The sequence below is a fragment of the Podarcis raffonei genome, chromosome 3, assembly GCF_027172205.1.
Source record: "Podarcis raffonei isolate rPodRaf1 chromosome 3, rPodRaf1.pri, whole genome shotgun sequence".
Lineage (NCBI taxonomy): Eukaryota > Metazoa > Chordata > Lepidosauria > Squamata > Lacertidae > Podarcis > Podarcis raffonei.
In genome coordinates this window covers 108,308,658-108,326,482 of record NC_070604.1, presented here as the reverse complement: position 1 = coordinate 108,326,482, position 17,825 = coordinate 108,308,658, and the positions used below count along the sequence as shown (strand labels likewise).

The window sequence follows — 17,825 nt, the reverse complement described above, 5'->3', positions numbered from 1 at the left end:
TCAATATAGTTTGGAGTAAAATGGAAATCAATTTGCAAAGATGCAGGCATCTGTGGTTTGACTTCACCCCTGGAGGTGCACTCCATTGTCTCTTGAGAAAGATGAATGCCAACACAGGCATCTGACTACTTAGTATAACATAACTGAATAGCACTTGTATTTTACAACAAGAACAACAACAATATTTAATTAATTAATTAATTAATTAATTAATTAATTAATTAATTAATTTATTCATTCATACATACATACATACATACATACCCCGCCCATCTGGCTGAGTTTCCCCAGCCACTCTGGGGGGCTTCCAACAGAACACTAAAATACAATAACCTAAATACAGACAACCCTCAATTTATGTGGGGGTTACAGTCCGGACCTGTGTATAACCGAAATTGTGTATATCAGGAATACCCTGGAGGAGTGAGTCATTCAACAAGCCCCACTGTTGCTCAGGCATAAGCCGGAGGGGGCAGCAGGGCTTGCACAGCTGATGTGCAGGGAAGCTTCTTCCTCGCACATCAGCTGAGGCGGTCAACAAGACCCACTGCCCTTCCTGCTCATGTGAGTTAGGGGGCTGCAGGGTTTGCTCAGCTGATGTGATGTTAGGTGGGGAGGCTCTGGGGAGTCTCCCCATGAGCTAGGAGGACTCTTCAGGGTGATTCCCCATTTCTGGATTCCACTTCTGGGTTCCTGGCACCCCATGTGCACATAGTTACATGCAAATAGAGCACATGTGAATGGGAAGTTGCCTGTACCTCAAATTAAATATGTGTTTAATTTCACACACATTAAAGCAGTCATGTGCTGTAACTTCATTTATTTAGGTATGCATGTAAAGCACAGAATGTGGAATTGAAGATTCACACTAAATTGGGAAGAAATTGTTTCCCATGAAATTTGCATTTGGGTTTTTCTTAAATGCAAATCTGTAAAGAAATATGGGTTGGCTTCAGGTTTCCCACGGACAGAGTTCCACTGACGGGACTGCTCTATTAGAGGAAGGGAGAGGCGGCAAATTTTAGTCTCCCTTAACTTCTATTCTGGAGGTATTGGACAATAGCCAGGGTGTGCTTAGGGGGAAGAGGGAATAGGCGTAAGCACACAAGCACATGCACACACACAGAGAGATTCCTTTCCATAGGATAAAAGTGTTATTTAAAAGCTCATCTCAGAAGAAGGGAACCAAAATTACAACACAGTATTACAGAAAATTCCTCTTACCGTTCTATCAGGAGACTCAGTAATTCCTGAGGCTTGCAAAAAGATCTATATGTTGTAAGAAATGTTCGAACAAAGTTGGGATCTAGGACAGACAAAATAAATATTTCACTATATTGTTTTAAATTGTTTAGACAGCTAGTGAAGAATTCTAAGTGTTAACTTCAGAAGCCTCAAACCCTGGAGTCTGATGCAGATGTAAGAGATGTCACCTAATCATGGCTGAGGGAATGGGGAAAGGCCATTCATTCTAGATGGATTTCTGCTCTCTTTGTAGGCGAAAAGGTACTTAGGTAAAGCAACATCTTGCTTCTGGGACTGCGGAGCCAACTGTATTTTGCTGAAGGGAGTAGTAGCCAGTGGGGAAGCAGGGTCGTGTTGCACATCTCGCCTAATAACACTGCATGTCATTGCCGGTTACTGAGAGAGGGACAAGACTTGAGAGGGCTTGATGGGGGCATTGGACTGGCTTTGCCACTGTGCCCACACCACACCAAGCTCCCTGCTGCCTTGTCCCTTCCCCTTTCAGTAGTCAGCAGTGAGTGTGGCATTGGGAAGCTAGGTGAGTAGCACCCCCCAGGCTGGGCCACCCTGCTAGCTGCTACTGCTTGGGGGGTGAAATGTGTCCCTAGATCGTGAAGGAAGCTCCAAGCTAGGAAACTACACATGTGAGAGAATCAAATAACAATGCAAACCACACTCAAACATGGAGACTCATCATCTGATGGGTGGTCAGAATGTACTATCTACCAAAAGAACATAAGTCTATCAGGAAAGAGTTTTCCCCTTCTTTCTTGTACACAGAAGGGCGTTTAACTTAAGGATGTCAAGCAGCAGTAAATCCCAGGATAAGCACATCTGTTGTACAGGACCTAAAAGGCTCTGAGCAAAACCATTTGTTCAAAGCTACTCTGACTGAAGATTTAGCTAGGGACAAACACAAATCTTTATTGTTTTGCCAAAGGCCAAATGTAATCATATAGCAGTATAACTAAAAGTATGATTTAAACCCATAGCATAACCCACTGAAATATCCAGTACTTTTTACAACAACAAAAACACTAAATACTAATAACTACAAAAAAGGCTCCTGCTTCTTTACAATTTTACCAAGAGACAACTCTCCTGAACCAGAAATCCTCTCTTCCTCCCTGGCAAGCTTACACAGTTTTTAGCTCTGTTGTTTCCAAATTAGAAGACAAGGATCAAAGTTGAATATTTTAAAGTGTCCACTGCTACCACGTCTATAGTGGTTCGAGACTCTTGAAGAGTTGAATTTAACTATCATGGTTCCTTCAGACTGCAGCAAGAGAAAGTCAAGGCCTACCGCACAGCACATGAAACGACTTGAACGCAGTTACCCTAATTGGTGTGTCTTCACATCTTCCTTGATGCACTTGGTGAGAAAGAATGAGATGCAGGGTGGAAGGTGGCTTCCAGCTCTTTGGGTGAGCTTTGTAAAAGCCTTCCCTGACCAAGAATGAAAAACAGTTTGGGATTTGGGGAGAGGTCTTGCCTACCCAATCCCAGAGATGGGACCTTCCCCATACTGAATTTCCTCCTACCTACAAGGAGAGAATAAGCCTCAAGCACTCCTTTCCCATAGCCCTCAACCTCTCAGACATGAATTCCTCTCACCCTTAATCATGGGGTTCACTGTGCATGCACCAGAATCACTTGGGGTTAATTTGACCTGGGATGTTCTGGAGCACAGAAGTAGACTTTAAGGGAAGGAGGGCATCAACCCAAGGCCCATTCTTGATCAGGGCTAAGGGACAGCTACTGTAACTTCTGTCCCAACATTAGAACAATGTATTTACATACACTATTCAGTATGCACATTTAGTTATAAAACTCATACCTTTCTATCACTTTGTTTGATGTTACTTTACAGCAAGTTCAATTTTCCTACTAAATTCTTTTCCTGCAATGACTTCATAGAGCCAAGTAGTTGGTTAAAAATACACACACACAGTTAAGTCAGGATGTCTGTCTATGTGATAAATTTCTCCTCAAACAGGCATTTTAAAAAGCTAAAAGAAAAACAACATCTAAAAAAATCATAAATAACCATTCCTGAATGCGTTAAGAAAGGAAATGGACACTATGCTGACGCACAAGCATTCAACATATCAAAGCTCTATAAATAGAACAGCACAACCCTCCAAGAGAAAAAAAGTTGCAAGCTCTTTCAAAACTGGAAGGGCCAAATCAGGAAACGGAAATGAACTTTTACCACACACAGAATTGTGAACAGAGGCCAAAAAACCCAAAGGCTTTGGGAAGATGTAAAAGTTCTGTCAAATAACCCATACTGAATTTAAATGCCATTTGCTCAACCTGGCCACTTTTGCACCACAAGGAGCTAATGGTCCCGATTCCAACTTCCCATTCATTTACACAAACTAGTTACCAACAAAAAACATCCCTGTATATGGGGTAGGATTGAGAGGGCCATAGCTTCTATACCAGGTGAGCCAAGGCAAACCCACCCACTTTCCCCCATTATGATTTTGCAGAACCCAACCTTGTGCAAAAGGACTTCAGCTGACACAACAGGACTTCTGAGTTCCCCGTGTGTCTCCAAAATCTGTGATGTGGAAGGGGGGGTGTCCTCCAACCCGCCAGAGCAGGTTTTGAGGATACACAGAGGCTGAAATGGGGAACAGAGAAAGTCTTGTTGAAGGAGCTGAACTCCATTCTGCTTGTCCATGGACAGCATTGGATGCAACTGTTTATTTTTTATTCAATCTATTAGTTGCTTTCTACAAGGAATCTCAAAGTGATTAACAAAAATAGAATTCCAATAATGCAAAATACATGTTTATTTTAAAACCAGAACACCACTAAAAGTGGTTAAAACATAAAATCATAAAACAAATAGCTCCTCTCCTCAACAAAAACTCGATCAAAGACTTACCCAGTTAAAGTACAAACAGAGCAAGGAATTAGCATTCAAATGCTTAGAAGAGCAATGCCTTTGCCTGGTGCTGAAAAGATATCAATGTCAGCACCAGCTGATTCTACTGGTGAGAGCATTCTACAAATGGGAAGGCACCACTGAAAAGCTTTACTATGGTCTGTTGAAATGATAATGAGTTTATTCTATTTATCGTGCTGATTTGGTAAGAATGAATTTCAGCGTTTAATGCTGAGATCCCCTAACCTATGTATAAGAATATTATTTTTCTCAAAAGTAGCGGCTTTATCTGTTAGAATAGCCAATAGAAACAGCTAGAAAAAAGAAACAGTTGATATGGAAGGACATACACTACTGATAATTTTAAGGAATCATTAGTGATGGAATTTAGATCTTTTAATGACTAATTTAAGCAATTTGAAGAGAATGTGTTTGTTCAGTTAGAAGAGGTGAAAAGAGGTATTGATTCAAGATTTAGAACTCTGCAACTCAAAAAGCAAGCAAGGGAAGCTATCCAAATATATCATCATATTCATGCACAGCAGTTTTTGTTTACTGTTCTCATGAAAAAGAACTGAAAAAGGTATGTACATTTTTCTAGGAAATCAATGGAACTGTGTGCATGCTGCATTCCTGTAGCAGTGGATGCAAAATTCAGCATCCTGCTTTTTCATTTTTTAAAAGCTAATATCTGGCCCTTTTAGTACTTGGTAAACTTTGCAAAAGCTTCAGAAGCCAGAGTAGTGGATGAATATGTTTTTCAATAGGTGCACAAGTAATAGCTTAAGTGTCCTTACCAGTCCTATAACTAGCAAAATCACAAAAATATGCATATCTATGCTAAAATACAGATTTTGCACAATTTATACATGACCTAAAACCATTCTTTTAATTAAAGCAGAATTTGGATTGGGGTTCCGAATTCCTTTTAGTATGAAATACACACAGCCCTGTATACAACAAGTGCTATTCTTGTAACTATATTCTGCACCAGTTAGCCAGAAAAAGGAGAGAATTCTACATAAAAGTCCTCCTGAATACAATTTCCATGGATTTAACCTTCCTCTCTGAAATGAAATATTAAAAGCTAGCATGGAAAAAAAACAAGTCCTAAGTCAGATGAGCATAACCCCACCACTATCAAATGCATCATGCTTTAACACAACATTTAGGGTCAAAGGTGTTTCTCAACTATTTTGTAAAGTGGAATGGCCTTTAGGATACGTGGACAAGTTTAAATAATTAAGATTTTCCCCCATTAATATACTGTAAGCAAAGCACATAAAATAGGAGGTGAACCAATTGCATGTGAGGGTACCTTAAATAAGTCTAGACGTTTGCATTCCAAGGTCCTTGATTCAATACTAAACTGCTATATTACAATTTGAACAAATTATAGGTAATGTTTTCAATTTATTTGAGACCACCTGATTCAAGTGATTTAAGATAAGCATATTCCTGTATTTTGAAAAAATACAAATTGATATGGTCTTATATATTCATATTAGCACTATTACAAAACAATGTTACAAAACCACATTGTTACACATAAATACTCTCTCTTCTGGTAGGCAGCTGCTGAAGTTTATAGATGTAATAAATTAGTCCGTACTATCTGTTTATGCTTCTGCATGTATACTAGTACAACTGACATGACATTTCAATTGAGTCTGTTTCCTAAAGAATGGCTCTATTTCTGTGTAGGTTTGTTAATGTTAACAGGATATTAATGCTTATCAACTGGATGTATGCTAAAGTCTTTTTGTTCTTTATCTCAGAGATAAATGATCCAGCATCCGAGCTACAGGGCAGGTGTAACTAGAGGCATAGTCACTCAACCCAAGGATACCACTAATTATTTTTTTTTACAAGCTGCCACTTTTATCAGAAACCTATACCACCTTGATTCTCTGGGTGTATGGAAGATACTAATAAACTAAAATTCATTCAAACATAAATTCAGATATTTTAAAGACCTGGAAAAATTCCTTACCAGCATACATATGGTATGTAAGTCTCTCAATGAGTTTGACAACAGTGCCTGCCTTGATAATAGGAATTCCAGATTTGGGCTGCATGTTTTCTTCAAAAACAATATTCTCTTCAGAATCAGGTTCTGCAAACCTATAAAGCTCAGGACTTGGAAATCTCATCTGTTCCTCCTTCTCTTCTTGTAGCATTGTTACATCTAACATTCGCTCCAGGGTGCTTCTATACTGTAAAGAGATCAAGGCTGCCATCCAGTTGTTTTTCTCTTCTGCCGATTTTGCAGCAAATATAACACTGTTCTCATCTTTCAAAATTATTTCAAAGGCATGCTTGTACTCATTAGTGTCATCTTTATCATTGATCTGTACCTTCCGCATGAGAAACTTTTCTTTCAGACGATATTCTGCATTGCTAGCACCAGGCAATCTTGGCTGGCCATGATTTGATTTACAACAAATCATTAAACCATCAAAGAGAAATATATGTCTTTCATGCTTGGCACCCACACGTGTGAGAGTCCCCTCCATTATAAATTCATTGCAGCACTGTCCTATATCTTTACCCTCCCAACCATCAATGTTCTTCTGGATCTCGTTCATTTTCTTGATCGCTAGCTGCTTTCCCTTCATTTGTTGACTATAGAACCGGCATGCAGATTCACTTTGAAAGAGAAACAAAATGACATTAATTCAAACAGCAGCTGCACATACTAGCAGAAAAATAACTAATGTAGGCTTAACTTTGAAAACAATTAGCCTGAAGAAATATTCAAAGTATGTTCCATGAGCCAGCTTCAAACGTTCCAGACTTGAAAGTGCTATGGTCACTGTTAATGTTTAAATTATATGCCTAATACAGAATTCCAGTTAACCAATCAATTCTGATTAAACAGTAAAGTGGCAAGTAATATTTCCTGATCAAGACTGTAAGCATCTGAAAGAAAATCTGACACCACACTGTTGTTTACTTTAAATACAGCACATGCTACAATAACTGCATGAAGAGTTAACAGAAAAATTGTTAGGCATTTCAAATGGTTCTGCATGGTATTTTTATTTCTTAACAGCTAATGAAAAACGTTTTTTCTTGCTGCTTACCAGAAGATTCTCAAGATGCATTCACTAGAAGTGTACAAGGACACACACACATATCAGAGACTCTGAAAACAATAGCTATCTGGACTTTGATGTCACTTCCTTTGAAAAAGTAGGCTTGCCACAAATTGCTTTGTTCATTGTTTACTGAAAGAGGAAACTGGAAAGCCTGGCTTTATAGAACAACAAACCAGGCTAAAAGCGAGGGGTGCGGTGGGGGGTGGAAATGCATTTACCTAAGTCTTCTCTTTGCAAGACTTTTTGAGCATATCCTTTCCATACTACTCTGAAGATTAAGTAGGGCTGTAATTGCTTGCTTCAAACACTCTTTGTCCTCTTGATCTTTGCTTTTCTCTTCTAATTGCTATGAAAGTAAAAATAATAGTTAATACTTCTACATAAGTTTACAAATCAGATTTCATCCTTCAGCAGCAAAGAAGTCCCTTAAGAGATCAAATACAGTGGTACCTCGGGTTACATACGCTTCAGGTTACAGACTCCGCTAACCCAGAAATAGTGCTTCAGGTTAAGAACTTTGCTTCAGGATGAGAACAGAAATCGTGCTCTGGCGGAGCAGCAGCAGCAGGAGGCCCCATTAGCTAAAGTGGTGCTTCAGGTTAAGAACAGTTTCAGGTTAATTACGGACCTCCGGAACGAATTAAGTACTTAACCCGAGGTACCACTGTAATATGGTAGCAATCTATGAGAAGGGCTCATGAAGCCTGCTCAAGTGTTCACATTCCATCATAGTACTGAGACACTAAGATAGAGGCTGTCAACTGCTATTAGTTTAAGTAAGACTGTTGGAGAAAGGAGACTAAGAAAGATAAATAGTTGCAAGTAAAGAAGCCAAACTGAGGAGTCCAACATCTAGCTTTAATTAAAATCTAGGTGCTAAGTTTTCAATAACAGACTGTTTCCAGTCTATAACTTAAGTGTGTAATTCTACAACCCAGTGTCTAAGTTATGAAATCCCCTTCCCACAGAGGTGTTTCAGGCATCTTCATTAAGTTTTATTCTTTGTAGGCTTAAGAAGCACATTCATACCCCTTTAACACCCAAGATATACAACTCACCCTATTCTCTTGACTGTAATTTAACTTTTTAAAAACCCAGATGCATTTGCCTTGTGCCTTTTACTACCATGTAGGTGTCAGATCAAAATGTTTTAATCCCTTTAAGGCATTTTAAGGTCTCCTATTTTAAACACTGGTTTTGTAGAAAAAAGTCACTTTGAAGTTTAACTGTTTTATTTGATTTTGAATTTTTTTTTGTATCTTGTTATACTTTTAATTATATCAAACACCTTGGGACAAGATTTTATGAAGTGTGGCATATGAACACTGTAAATTCATATTTACCTACATCAGCACTCTACTTGCCAATTGTGCACTGTTTTTCAGAAAACCCCAGTGCCAAAAGCAAGATCACATGACAATATAAGTAGGTTGCAAATGCTATTTAAAATTAAATGTAAAAGCTTTAAAATATTAGACGCAATCATGTCTACCACTCTCTTACCTTTAAAAGTTCAAAATAGTGAAGGCAATGGTAAACAGGAACTAGAAGCAGCCTGGGTAAAACATACTGAACAGCTTCTTTAAAACCATCTCCTATTGACTAGAAATGAAAAGATATTTCAGTTTCACAAACAAGTCCAATTATTACATCATTTGCATTGTAAACTTTACAACTTAACATACCTGTAAATAGAATGCTGCACCAGGCTTTGACAGTAGGCTAAGAAAATGGTCATGAAAACCAGTCCGCAAAATATCTTGAGTGTATGATTCATAAGGATCAAATGCTAGCTCCTAAATAAAGGATTTTAGAATATTTCAGTTTACTCAAACACTGTTTCAATGCTATCATGCAATATACAGATAGATAGATAGATAGATAGATAGATAGATAGGAATATGTTTACTGCCTTATGTTAATTTGGGAACCCAATCAATATTAGTGCATACCATACCAGAAACTGGCCAATGCACCAACATTCATTGGATTCCAATTTGTTTTGGTCATTAGCAACTCAGTGGAACAGGGAATAAAGCTTACATGGTAGAACAAAACAAAACAAAACAAAACAAAACAAAACAACACCTAGGCTCCTGATTGTAACTGAAATTAATTACTCAGTTTAATAATATACAGTGCTTAAGAGTATAAGTATATTATATTATATATAGATAATAATAAATAGATTACAAATGATATAGAAGTTATATAGAAAGAAATTAATATGAGGTAAGACAAAATGTGTTCGAGCAACCTACGTATGATAGAGTTTAAAGCAGGCTTACTCAACCTCAGCCCTCCATATGTTTTTTGGGCCTACAACTCCCATGATCCCTAGCTAGCAGGACCAGTGGTCAGGGATTATGGGAATTGTAGTCTCAAAACATCTGGAGGGCTGAGGCTGAGGAAGCTTGGTTTAAAGCAACTGGATATAATTCACCTATGAACTAATAAGTAGTATTGTCTAATCAATAAATATTTGGAGATGAGAAGAGATATTTTTTTCTTAAATATTATATACCGAAACACACTAGAAGTACAAGAACATGTACAGCTAGCTGTGTACATGGTAACTGGTTTCTAACAAGTAATCTATCCCTCTAAGTCATGCAGTTGAAATTTTTAGCCAACATAAACTGCTTAGAGTATCGCATTACGGATATATTTTATTGCAGTTCATAGGATACATCTAGAATTTATTAGCAATCTGTCACATATAAGCAACAAATCTATAAATACTATTACCTACCTCAGCTAAATCTTCAAAACAGCTTCCAACTAAGGGATGGGGACTACCTTCATCTGTCATTTCTACTGTGTCTTCAATATGGCCCAACAACTTCACACTAAGTTCATGAATATCTGATATTCGACTGAATATATTTTCTACATCCTGCAAAAATAAATGGATTGATAAATAGTAATTGGAGGTGGGAGTTAGTCAATCAAAGCAAGAATAAATACTGCAGAACCTGAATAATACAGATTTCATGGAGACTATTTAAGACGTAAGAAAAAATGTACAAGTATTGGCTTTCCTAACAAGCATTCACTGTTTGACTAAAGAAAAATCTCTCCTGCCCTCTCCCCAAGTTATGCACAGATGTGGCTTTCACTTGGAACCAGGGCTCTTTAGATCTCAACCTTTAATTGGATTGATAATGCCACATTAGAAAATCCAGGATACCTGTAATGAGGGCAGGTTTGAGGGGGGTAATATCCCGATTCAGGTCTCCAAAGAGGCAGAAGCAAGCTGGCTCACATATAACCATGAATTAAGATGTAAATCAGTCCTGCTAGTCACTTGATTGTCTGATAAAGGTTTTAAGTGAATGTATGTATGTATGTATGTATCTGTGTGATGGCACCTGTAACCTGATTGACTATACTAGCACCTCAAATAGCATTTATACAAATGTTTTCAGGGTTTAAATTTGAATGTGAGGAAGGATGCACTCACTAGCTTTACATCCTGTCATAGAGGCAAAGTGAATGTCTGCATCGAGGAGCCTGCTTTATATGTGCATGCTCTCTGCGTTATTCACAACCTTGATACTGCAGGATTCCAAATCATACAATGACCCTTACACATGGATGGCAAGCTACAGACATTCAGCACTAACTTGTGGGTGAGTGCAGAGACAGGCTGTTGAGAATATGATCGAGTGGCTTTGCTAACTCATTTATTAAATGTATATGCTACCCTTCTGTACAGGGCAGCAATGAGCACATTCCTGCTTCCACATATCCAACCACCAACCCACACAGTAGAGGATACATGAATTTAAGCTTGTAAACAGGGCTACAGTATTCTTTTGGTTTTCAAATGCTTATGCTCATTAAGTTTTTGTGCTAAGACTGTACACCACTCAAACTGAATAGGCTTTTCCAAAACAATACTATCAAAATAAAATTAAATAGCAGTACTTACATGACCTGAAAACAGCTTAGGGTTGGTAATAAAAGGTTCTCTAAAAACTTTTATTACAAGATTTAGTTCTCTTATATATTGTCGAACCTCTGCCATGAATGACTTTACAAGATCATAGTAGGTTTGTTCTCCAGAAGTAGAGGGCTCTTCATCAGATAAAGTCAGCGTACTAATATCCTCTACATCCTGATGGAACATATCCATCAACACCTATTTAAATAAAGGTGGGGGAAAGTAATAACTTTTGAGAAAAGATGTAATCAAAGTTAAAGCGAGCCCTGGGGAATAAAACTGTTACTAACCAAGCTGAAATCAAATATAGAAGTAGGCAAGCTGTGCTGTGTATGATCCCAGTCTCTAGGAGACTGGCAGTCATACATCTAAGTTTAGGTTGCTTCACCTAAAGTCATTCAAAGTACCTATTGTCAGAACCATAAAGGGAAGAGAAAAATCTAAATTTTATATTCCTCAGACTTCAGTCTTCTAAGATACACTTGCTACTGAGCTTAATTCAAGGTTTTTGCTATTGGTGTACAAAAACCTGAACAACTTGGGCCCAGGATCATTGAGATCTTCAGAGGCAGAATTATTCATAATCCTGCATGAACAAGAAACACCACCTGCATCACAACAAGCAGCTGAGCAGGCACCACCCCTGCTAAGTTCCAGGTGCCAGGTTAACACAGTTTTACTACAGAAGGGTTTTGCACTATAAATGCTGTTTTGTGTTTTTTTACTTTCTGGTGTTTTAGCTTATTATTATATGTTTTGGCTTTTGTATATTTTATGCTTCTTCTTTTTGTAAGCTGCTTTGAGGCATATAGTGAAAAGTATATGTTTAAAATTAATAAATGGAAATCCAGATATAATTTAGCTGAGGGGTTCACTATGAATATTAAACTGTTAGAGTGTGAATAATTAGGATACAGAAGTTTAATATTGACTGAAGCAAAATAAATTCACTGGACTCCATTATAATATATATTTTTTTTAAAAGGGTAAAATCCAACATCACACGTGAACTTTTTATGTGCAACAGGACTTCCCCTTTCCCCCCAGTATTGCTCAACTCTGCTCTTGTGGGTTTGGGGCTGCAGAGATTTGGGGCGGGAAGAGGCACAGAGGCAGTGAAAGCTCCACTACGCAAGTGAAAGTGCCTTCGACTGGAGGGTTAAAATTTGATGTCAATAAATCTCACTTGTGACCTGAGAAACTGGAGAAATTTAATATAGAAAATGGAACATATTCTCTTCTTGACCAGATAATGGTTTAATATCTATTATTGTATCTATTATTGAGCTCCATTCATAACCATTAATCAGTATGCTAATACGATTAATCACTGAAACAATAAAGGGGCAAAGGAGGCAACTTTTGACTAATTACCCGTTCTCTTGCAACCTCTTGAAAATCTGCTCTAAACAGCTTGAGAATACTGCAGAACAGCATGAGAGATGGCAGATCACAGGGTACAGGTAACTTGCATCTTACAAAAGGTTCAGTTCCAGGGTTCCAGGCATAAACACATAAAGCCAGGAACTCTGGGAACCGCCCCACCCCACTAGGTGGAGGGCTGCTCACACAGATTTGGGGAAGATGTGCAAAGGCTCTGGCAGTGTCCCAAAGCCCTCCTGATTCTTTCCCAAAGTTGGGTAAGCCCACAATTACAGTTGGGGGGGGGATAAATAAATGGGGGATGGGTTTCCTCCATTCTCTATATATTCTGCCTCACTTATGCAATAGCTTAAGTAAAATAAAAGTAAGATGTGAGTTACCTGTACAGTGGTACCTTGGAAGTCAAATGGACTTCCAAAATGGTTTGGAAACCAAAGCACGGCTTCCGATTGGCAGCAGGAAGTTCCTGCAGCCAATCAGAAGCCATGGAAATTGCTATGGATGTTCAGGTTCCAAAGAAAGTTTGCAAACCGGAACAATCACTTCCAAATTTGCGGCGTTCGGGACCCAAAACGTTTGTCTTGCAAGTCGTTCAAGATCCAAGGTATGGCTGTATATCATTTCCCCCCTTCCACTCATGCAAGATCAAAGCCCCTTCTGTTTATGGACCCATGTTGTTTGTGGAAGGACTCTTCTGGATCTAAAACATTTAGTAATTACAAATATAAATTCTACCTACCTTATCAGCACACATTGCCACCTTGATGTCTTGCTTTGTAATTTCATCATGTCTAATATTCCGTACATAGTTCCCAACCAACTTTAAGATATCTGCAGAAATGTATTCTAATACTGCCACTATGTAAACAGATACTTGGTGGTCAACTTTATAGCCCAGAACTTCCTGAAAGAGAGATAACTTATTCTAGTATGTTGGGTTACACAAATGCACCTAATAAATTCATGCTTTTAAACATCTACACCAATTTGCTCCTGTGTCATATAAGCAAGGTCATTTTTAGACAGCTAACAACAATGTAGTTCTAACAAAAATGTTTTTGCTGAAATGTTGAGTTACTGGTGACAGGAGCATCATAATTGTTAACACCACACAAAGTAACTTAAATATATTTCTTGTTAGTCAAATTGCACAACAATTATCTTAGGCTTGTATCCAGCTCTGTGTTCTGCAGTTGTAATACGTGAAAATATAATGCTGGGGATCATTAGGAAAGATAATGAACATAAAACATATGATAATACTGTTATACAAATCTATGTTTGTATAACTTGGAATACTGTGTTGCCTCACGTCAAAAAGGTTGCCTCACGTAAAAAATGATATTGTAGAGCTGGAAAAGGTTCAGAAAAGGCAACAAAAATGATCAATAAGGTGGAGCAAATTTGCTTTCAGGAAAGATTACAACATTTGGGGCTTTTAGTTAAAAGATGAGTAAGAGGGGACAGGACAGAGGCATACAAATTTGCCCGTGGTGTGGAGATAAAGAAACAATTTTCTCAAACTTTTGCTTCTCAAAATGCTAAAAGTTGGGGATACCCAATCAAGCTGAATGTCGGAAGATTCAGGAGAGACAAAAGAAAGTCTATACAAACTATGGAATTCACTCCAACAAGTAGTAGTGATCCCCACCAACCTGGAAGGCTTTAAAATATGAGACCAATATTAACGCTTATGCCTCTGAATACCAGTTGCTGGGATCTGCAAGTAGTGAGAATGCTGTTGTGCTCAGGTTCTGCTTGCAGGCTTCCTACAGACAGCTGGTTGGTCACTATAAGAACAAAGTGCTGGACTGGATGCCCGTGGCCTGATCAAGCAGGTATTGCTTCCAAGTCAAGGTAAGTGTTAGATTGTGGCAGTCAAATTCTGACTAATTACACCAGCTAATATTTATTGAATTCTAGTTAGATCTGTTACTAGCTAGGATCAGAGATTACTTTAATAAGATTTATAGATTTGAGTGAAATCTAGGTACAGTGGTTTTTAAAAATCTGTTCTTTATAGGAAGTAATTCAGCTTTGAAGAACAAATGGGTATATTCTGTTAATTTTGCAACATTTTATACACTAAATTTAGAATACTTACTTTTAACAATGGGTGAATTTTTTCTACTGGGAGAAATAATGGATTTCTTCGCTTCCTCTTTTCAATTGCAGACTGTGCATCAGCTATTGCCCACTTATCAATAGGATGGGGAAAGCTTTTTTGTACACGATCCTTTTAAAAAATAGGAATTGCAGCTAAATATATAATCAGCACATAACATTTTTTTAACAATATCTTGTCACTGAAAGATATCTAGTTTGGCTATGGAAACATTATTAATTTGTGTAAGAACAGAGATGTTAATAACAAATCTATATATTTGCTAATAATTTTCCAAACTTAACACCCCCCAATGAAAGGTCAAAATCAGAATCCTCATTATTAATTAATTTATATGCTGCTTTCCCACAATATATTTGTACCCAAAACAGCTCACAGAATAAGGTAATAATAAAAAACATAGAAGAATCAAATAATTTAATACAATATTGTAAACAAAACAAAGTGTTAATAATCCAGTGATGAATGAATGGATTAATAATATATCACCATCAGCAAATAACAGTAGTGCATAAATAGCTACAAACTCTTCTTGTACCTCTACATCCAGGAAGCTTCTTGGCTGAGCTTGGCATAACATGTTCAGCAACTGCAGTATTAACTCCTCAACATACTGCAAAGCATCTTCAGTAGATGACAGCTTAGGGTGGACTTGCATCTGAACCTACATTCAACATAAAATAAACAAATGTGCATATCATACAAAAGTTCTCAAGAGCATCTTACAAGACTGAACACAAAAAAATTATATACTTTGCTTTTAAAATATGAAACTGGGTGAGATCCAACTGTGCCAGTAGCAGCAACAAAAATTCTCCTGTATCTCCTTTTATTGCATTACAATTTGAATTCTATGCAAATCATATAGCATCTGGCACAGTACAATTGCTACAAATCATTAAGTGGTCCATGTTGTCACTCAGCAATTTTCAAGTGGTTAATGAGTGTGGGTGTGGGGTGTGAAACTGGGAAGCCACTGTGCTGCTGCATACAGCCTGATGGCTCCTCTCCAGGTGCAAACCAGATAAACAAACCAGGAAGCCTTGGCTTCAAACTATGTTTGAATGAAGGATCATCATCTGGAAAAGCCATGATCAGCAAGGTTGGCTAGTCACTGTACTTGTTTGGAAAAACTAAACCACAAACTCTGATTCAAACATAACAGGAAGCACCAGCTTCTTGGTTTGTTTACTCTACTTGCACCAGGGAGGAGCACTGTACACCAGCATGCTGTTTGTTTACACAATAAACAAATATACGCCAGAAGTCTGACTTATCATTACATGCTAACAAGGCCATTGTCTAAAAGATACTTAGCTTCAATTATCAAGTTTCATTTTGAGTCTCATGGATGTCAAAACTGAAGGTCTGTGCAAACTGAAACAAGCCTAAGCTCTTTCTACATGTTAGCTGATCTTTTACTTTGTGTGCATTCACTTTATGCAGAAGAGAGAAGCGAGAAGAGGAGTCACAGAATGGCCTGATTTAGACCTAATGACAAACCATCTTACTGAATGAGCAGGTGCAATCTGAACTTGTGCATTCCTACCCCTCTCTAGACATGCAAAGGGGAAGAGATGAGATGCTTCTGTTTGCTGTTTGTAACCATCCACTCCTGTTTTCTCTTAACTGAGGGGAACACCCTAAACAGATTTGGCCCTGTATACGTGAAGGAGCGTCTCCATCCCCATCATTCAGCCCAGACATGAAAGTCCAGCTCCAAAAGCCTTCTGATGGTTCCCTCACTGTGAGAAGTTAAGTTACAGGGAAACAGGCAGAAGGCCTTCTTGGTAATGGCACCCTCCCTGTGGAATGATATTCTTGTGAGGAAGCTGGTAAAATGTGGGTTGAACAAGGTAACTGTTAGGTGGATTTGTAGCTGGTTGACTGACTGAACCCAAAGAGTACTTAATGGTTAGGGAAAAAAGTGACAAGTGGTAGTGCCGCAGGATTCTGCCCAAGGCCTGTTGTTGTTCAATGTCTTTATAAATGACTTAGATGAAGGAACTGAGGGGATGCTCATCAAATTTGCAAATGATATCTAGGCCGGGGCAATGTATTGATACATTGCCCAGGAACGGATTGGGAACCAGAGCGCAATAGCGCCTTCACTTGGTGGTGTATCGCGGGTGGAACTTGCCTGCACATGACTCCCTCGGTGAGCTGGGTGCTGGTGGTGGAGGGACTCTCTCTGCCACCAGCGCCTGGTGGGGGGAACAAGCGGCATCCGCTGGAGCTGATGTGGCTCATTCCTCCCTCCATGTGCTGGGCTGAACATGGTCACTAGATGGCGCCCTTGAGTCACAAAAAAGACTGATGCTGGTTTAATTTTGAACGCTGGCTAATTCCGTAAGTTAAGTAAGTGCTGAGTGAAGTAACACTGCGTATTGTGTTAGGATCCAACAGTGTCACGGCCTGTAAGAGAGGGGCTGCTTGCTATAAACATCACCTACAATAAGGGGTCCGCAAAACCAACTACTGGACAGTTGGTATAAAAACACTGCTTTGACTTTTGCTCTTAGGATTGAGGAAGTGAAAAATCACTAGGTACTACAAACAATGGGCTGGATCCAAACTAAATTAACTAAAACCAGTAGGGCACATTAGTCATGACTTAACTAAGTGCAACTAACTTAATTGGGATCCAAAGGAATGACTGGCTATCAAGCCCAGCCAAAATGTCTAGACCCCTAAACTCCATCAACATGTTGCTCTTTTCCCAATTACTAATGGCAGAGTTTGAACCCATTATTACAAGGAAGACAATGTACAAGGTGAAGAGGTGTCTTTCTTCTCCACTGCAATCAAAACAGAGGTTGCCTCTCTAAATAGCTAGAAGCCTGAGGAAAAGAGCCTCTAATTCCAAACACTAAAGGAGACCTTTTTCCTAAGGGTGAAACCCACATAAGAGAAGGGGGAATCTCTGTACTGATTGCCATGTGGAAGATTGTGTACTGTTTTCAACACAAACTCCCCCCAAATGTCTGGAATTAAGGAAAAATAAGATACATTGTCACTGCTACATATTAAAAGACTATTTGTTCCTGATGGTTTTAGGCTTGAAGTGACTACAGTACTGTACTTGGTCTTTAATGCAATCTCACTGCATTGAAGTAGACTGTTTTGCAC

At 38.5% G+C, this 17,825-nt stretch overlaps 1 protein-coding gene across 1 annotated transcript in view; it reads right to left on the bottom strand.

Annotated features, from left to right (window-relative positions):
- The window catches only part of SOS1 (SOS Ras/Rac guanine nucleotide exchange factor 1), a 37,068-nt gene that overhangs the window by 13,270 nt on the left and 5,973 nt on the right, over positions 1 to 17,825 (bottom strand). The window contains exons 2-11 of the mRNA XM_053383497.1: positions 15,235 to 15,360; positions 14,676 to 14,807; positions 13,311 to 13,475; positions 11,177 to 11,386; positions 9,995 to 10,138; positions 8,928 to 9,038; positions 8,746 to 8,844; positions 7,461 to 7,588; positions 6,135 to 6,790; positions 1,225 to 1,306 (exon numbers count right to left, since the gene is read on the bottom strand). Of these exons, the coding sequence (XP_053239472.1) occupies positions 1,225 to 1,306; positions 6,135 to 6,790; positions 7,461 to 7,588; positions 8,746 to 8,844; positions 8,928 to 9,038; positions 9,995 to 10,138; positions 11,177 to 11,386; positions 13,311 to 13,475; positions 14,676 to 14,807; positions 15,235 to 15,360 (1,853 nt within the window). The remainder of the gene's footprint in view (positions 1 to 1,224; positions 1,307 to 6,134; positions 6,791 to 7,460; positions 7,589 to 8,745; positions 8,845 to 8,927; positions 9,039 to 9,994; positions 10,139 to 11,176; positions 11,387 to 13,310; positions 13,476 to 14,675; positions 14,808 to 15,234; positions 15,361 to 17,825) is intronic.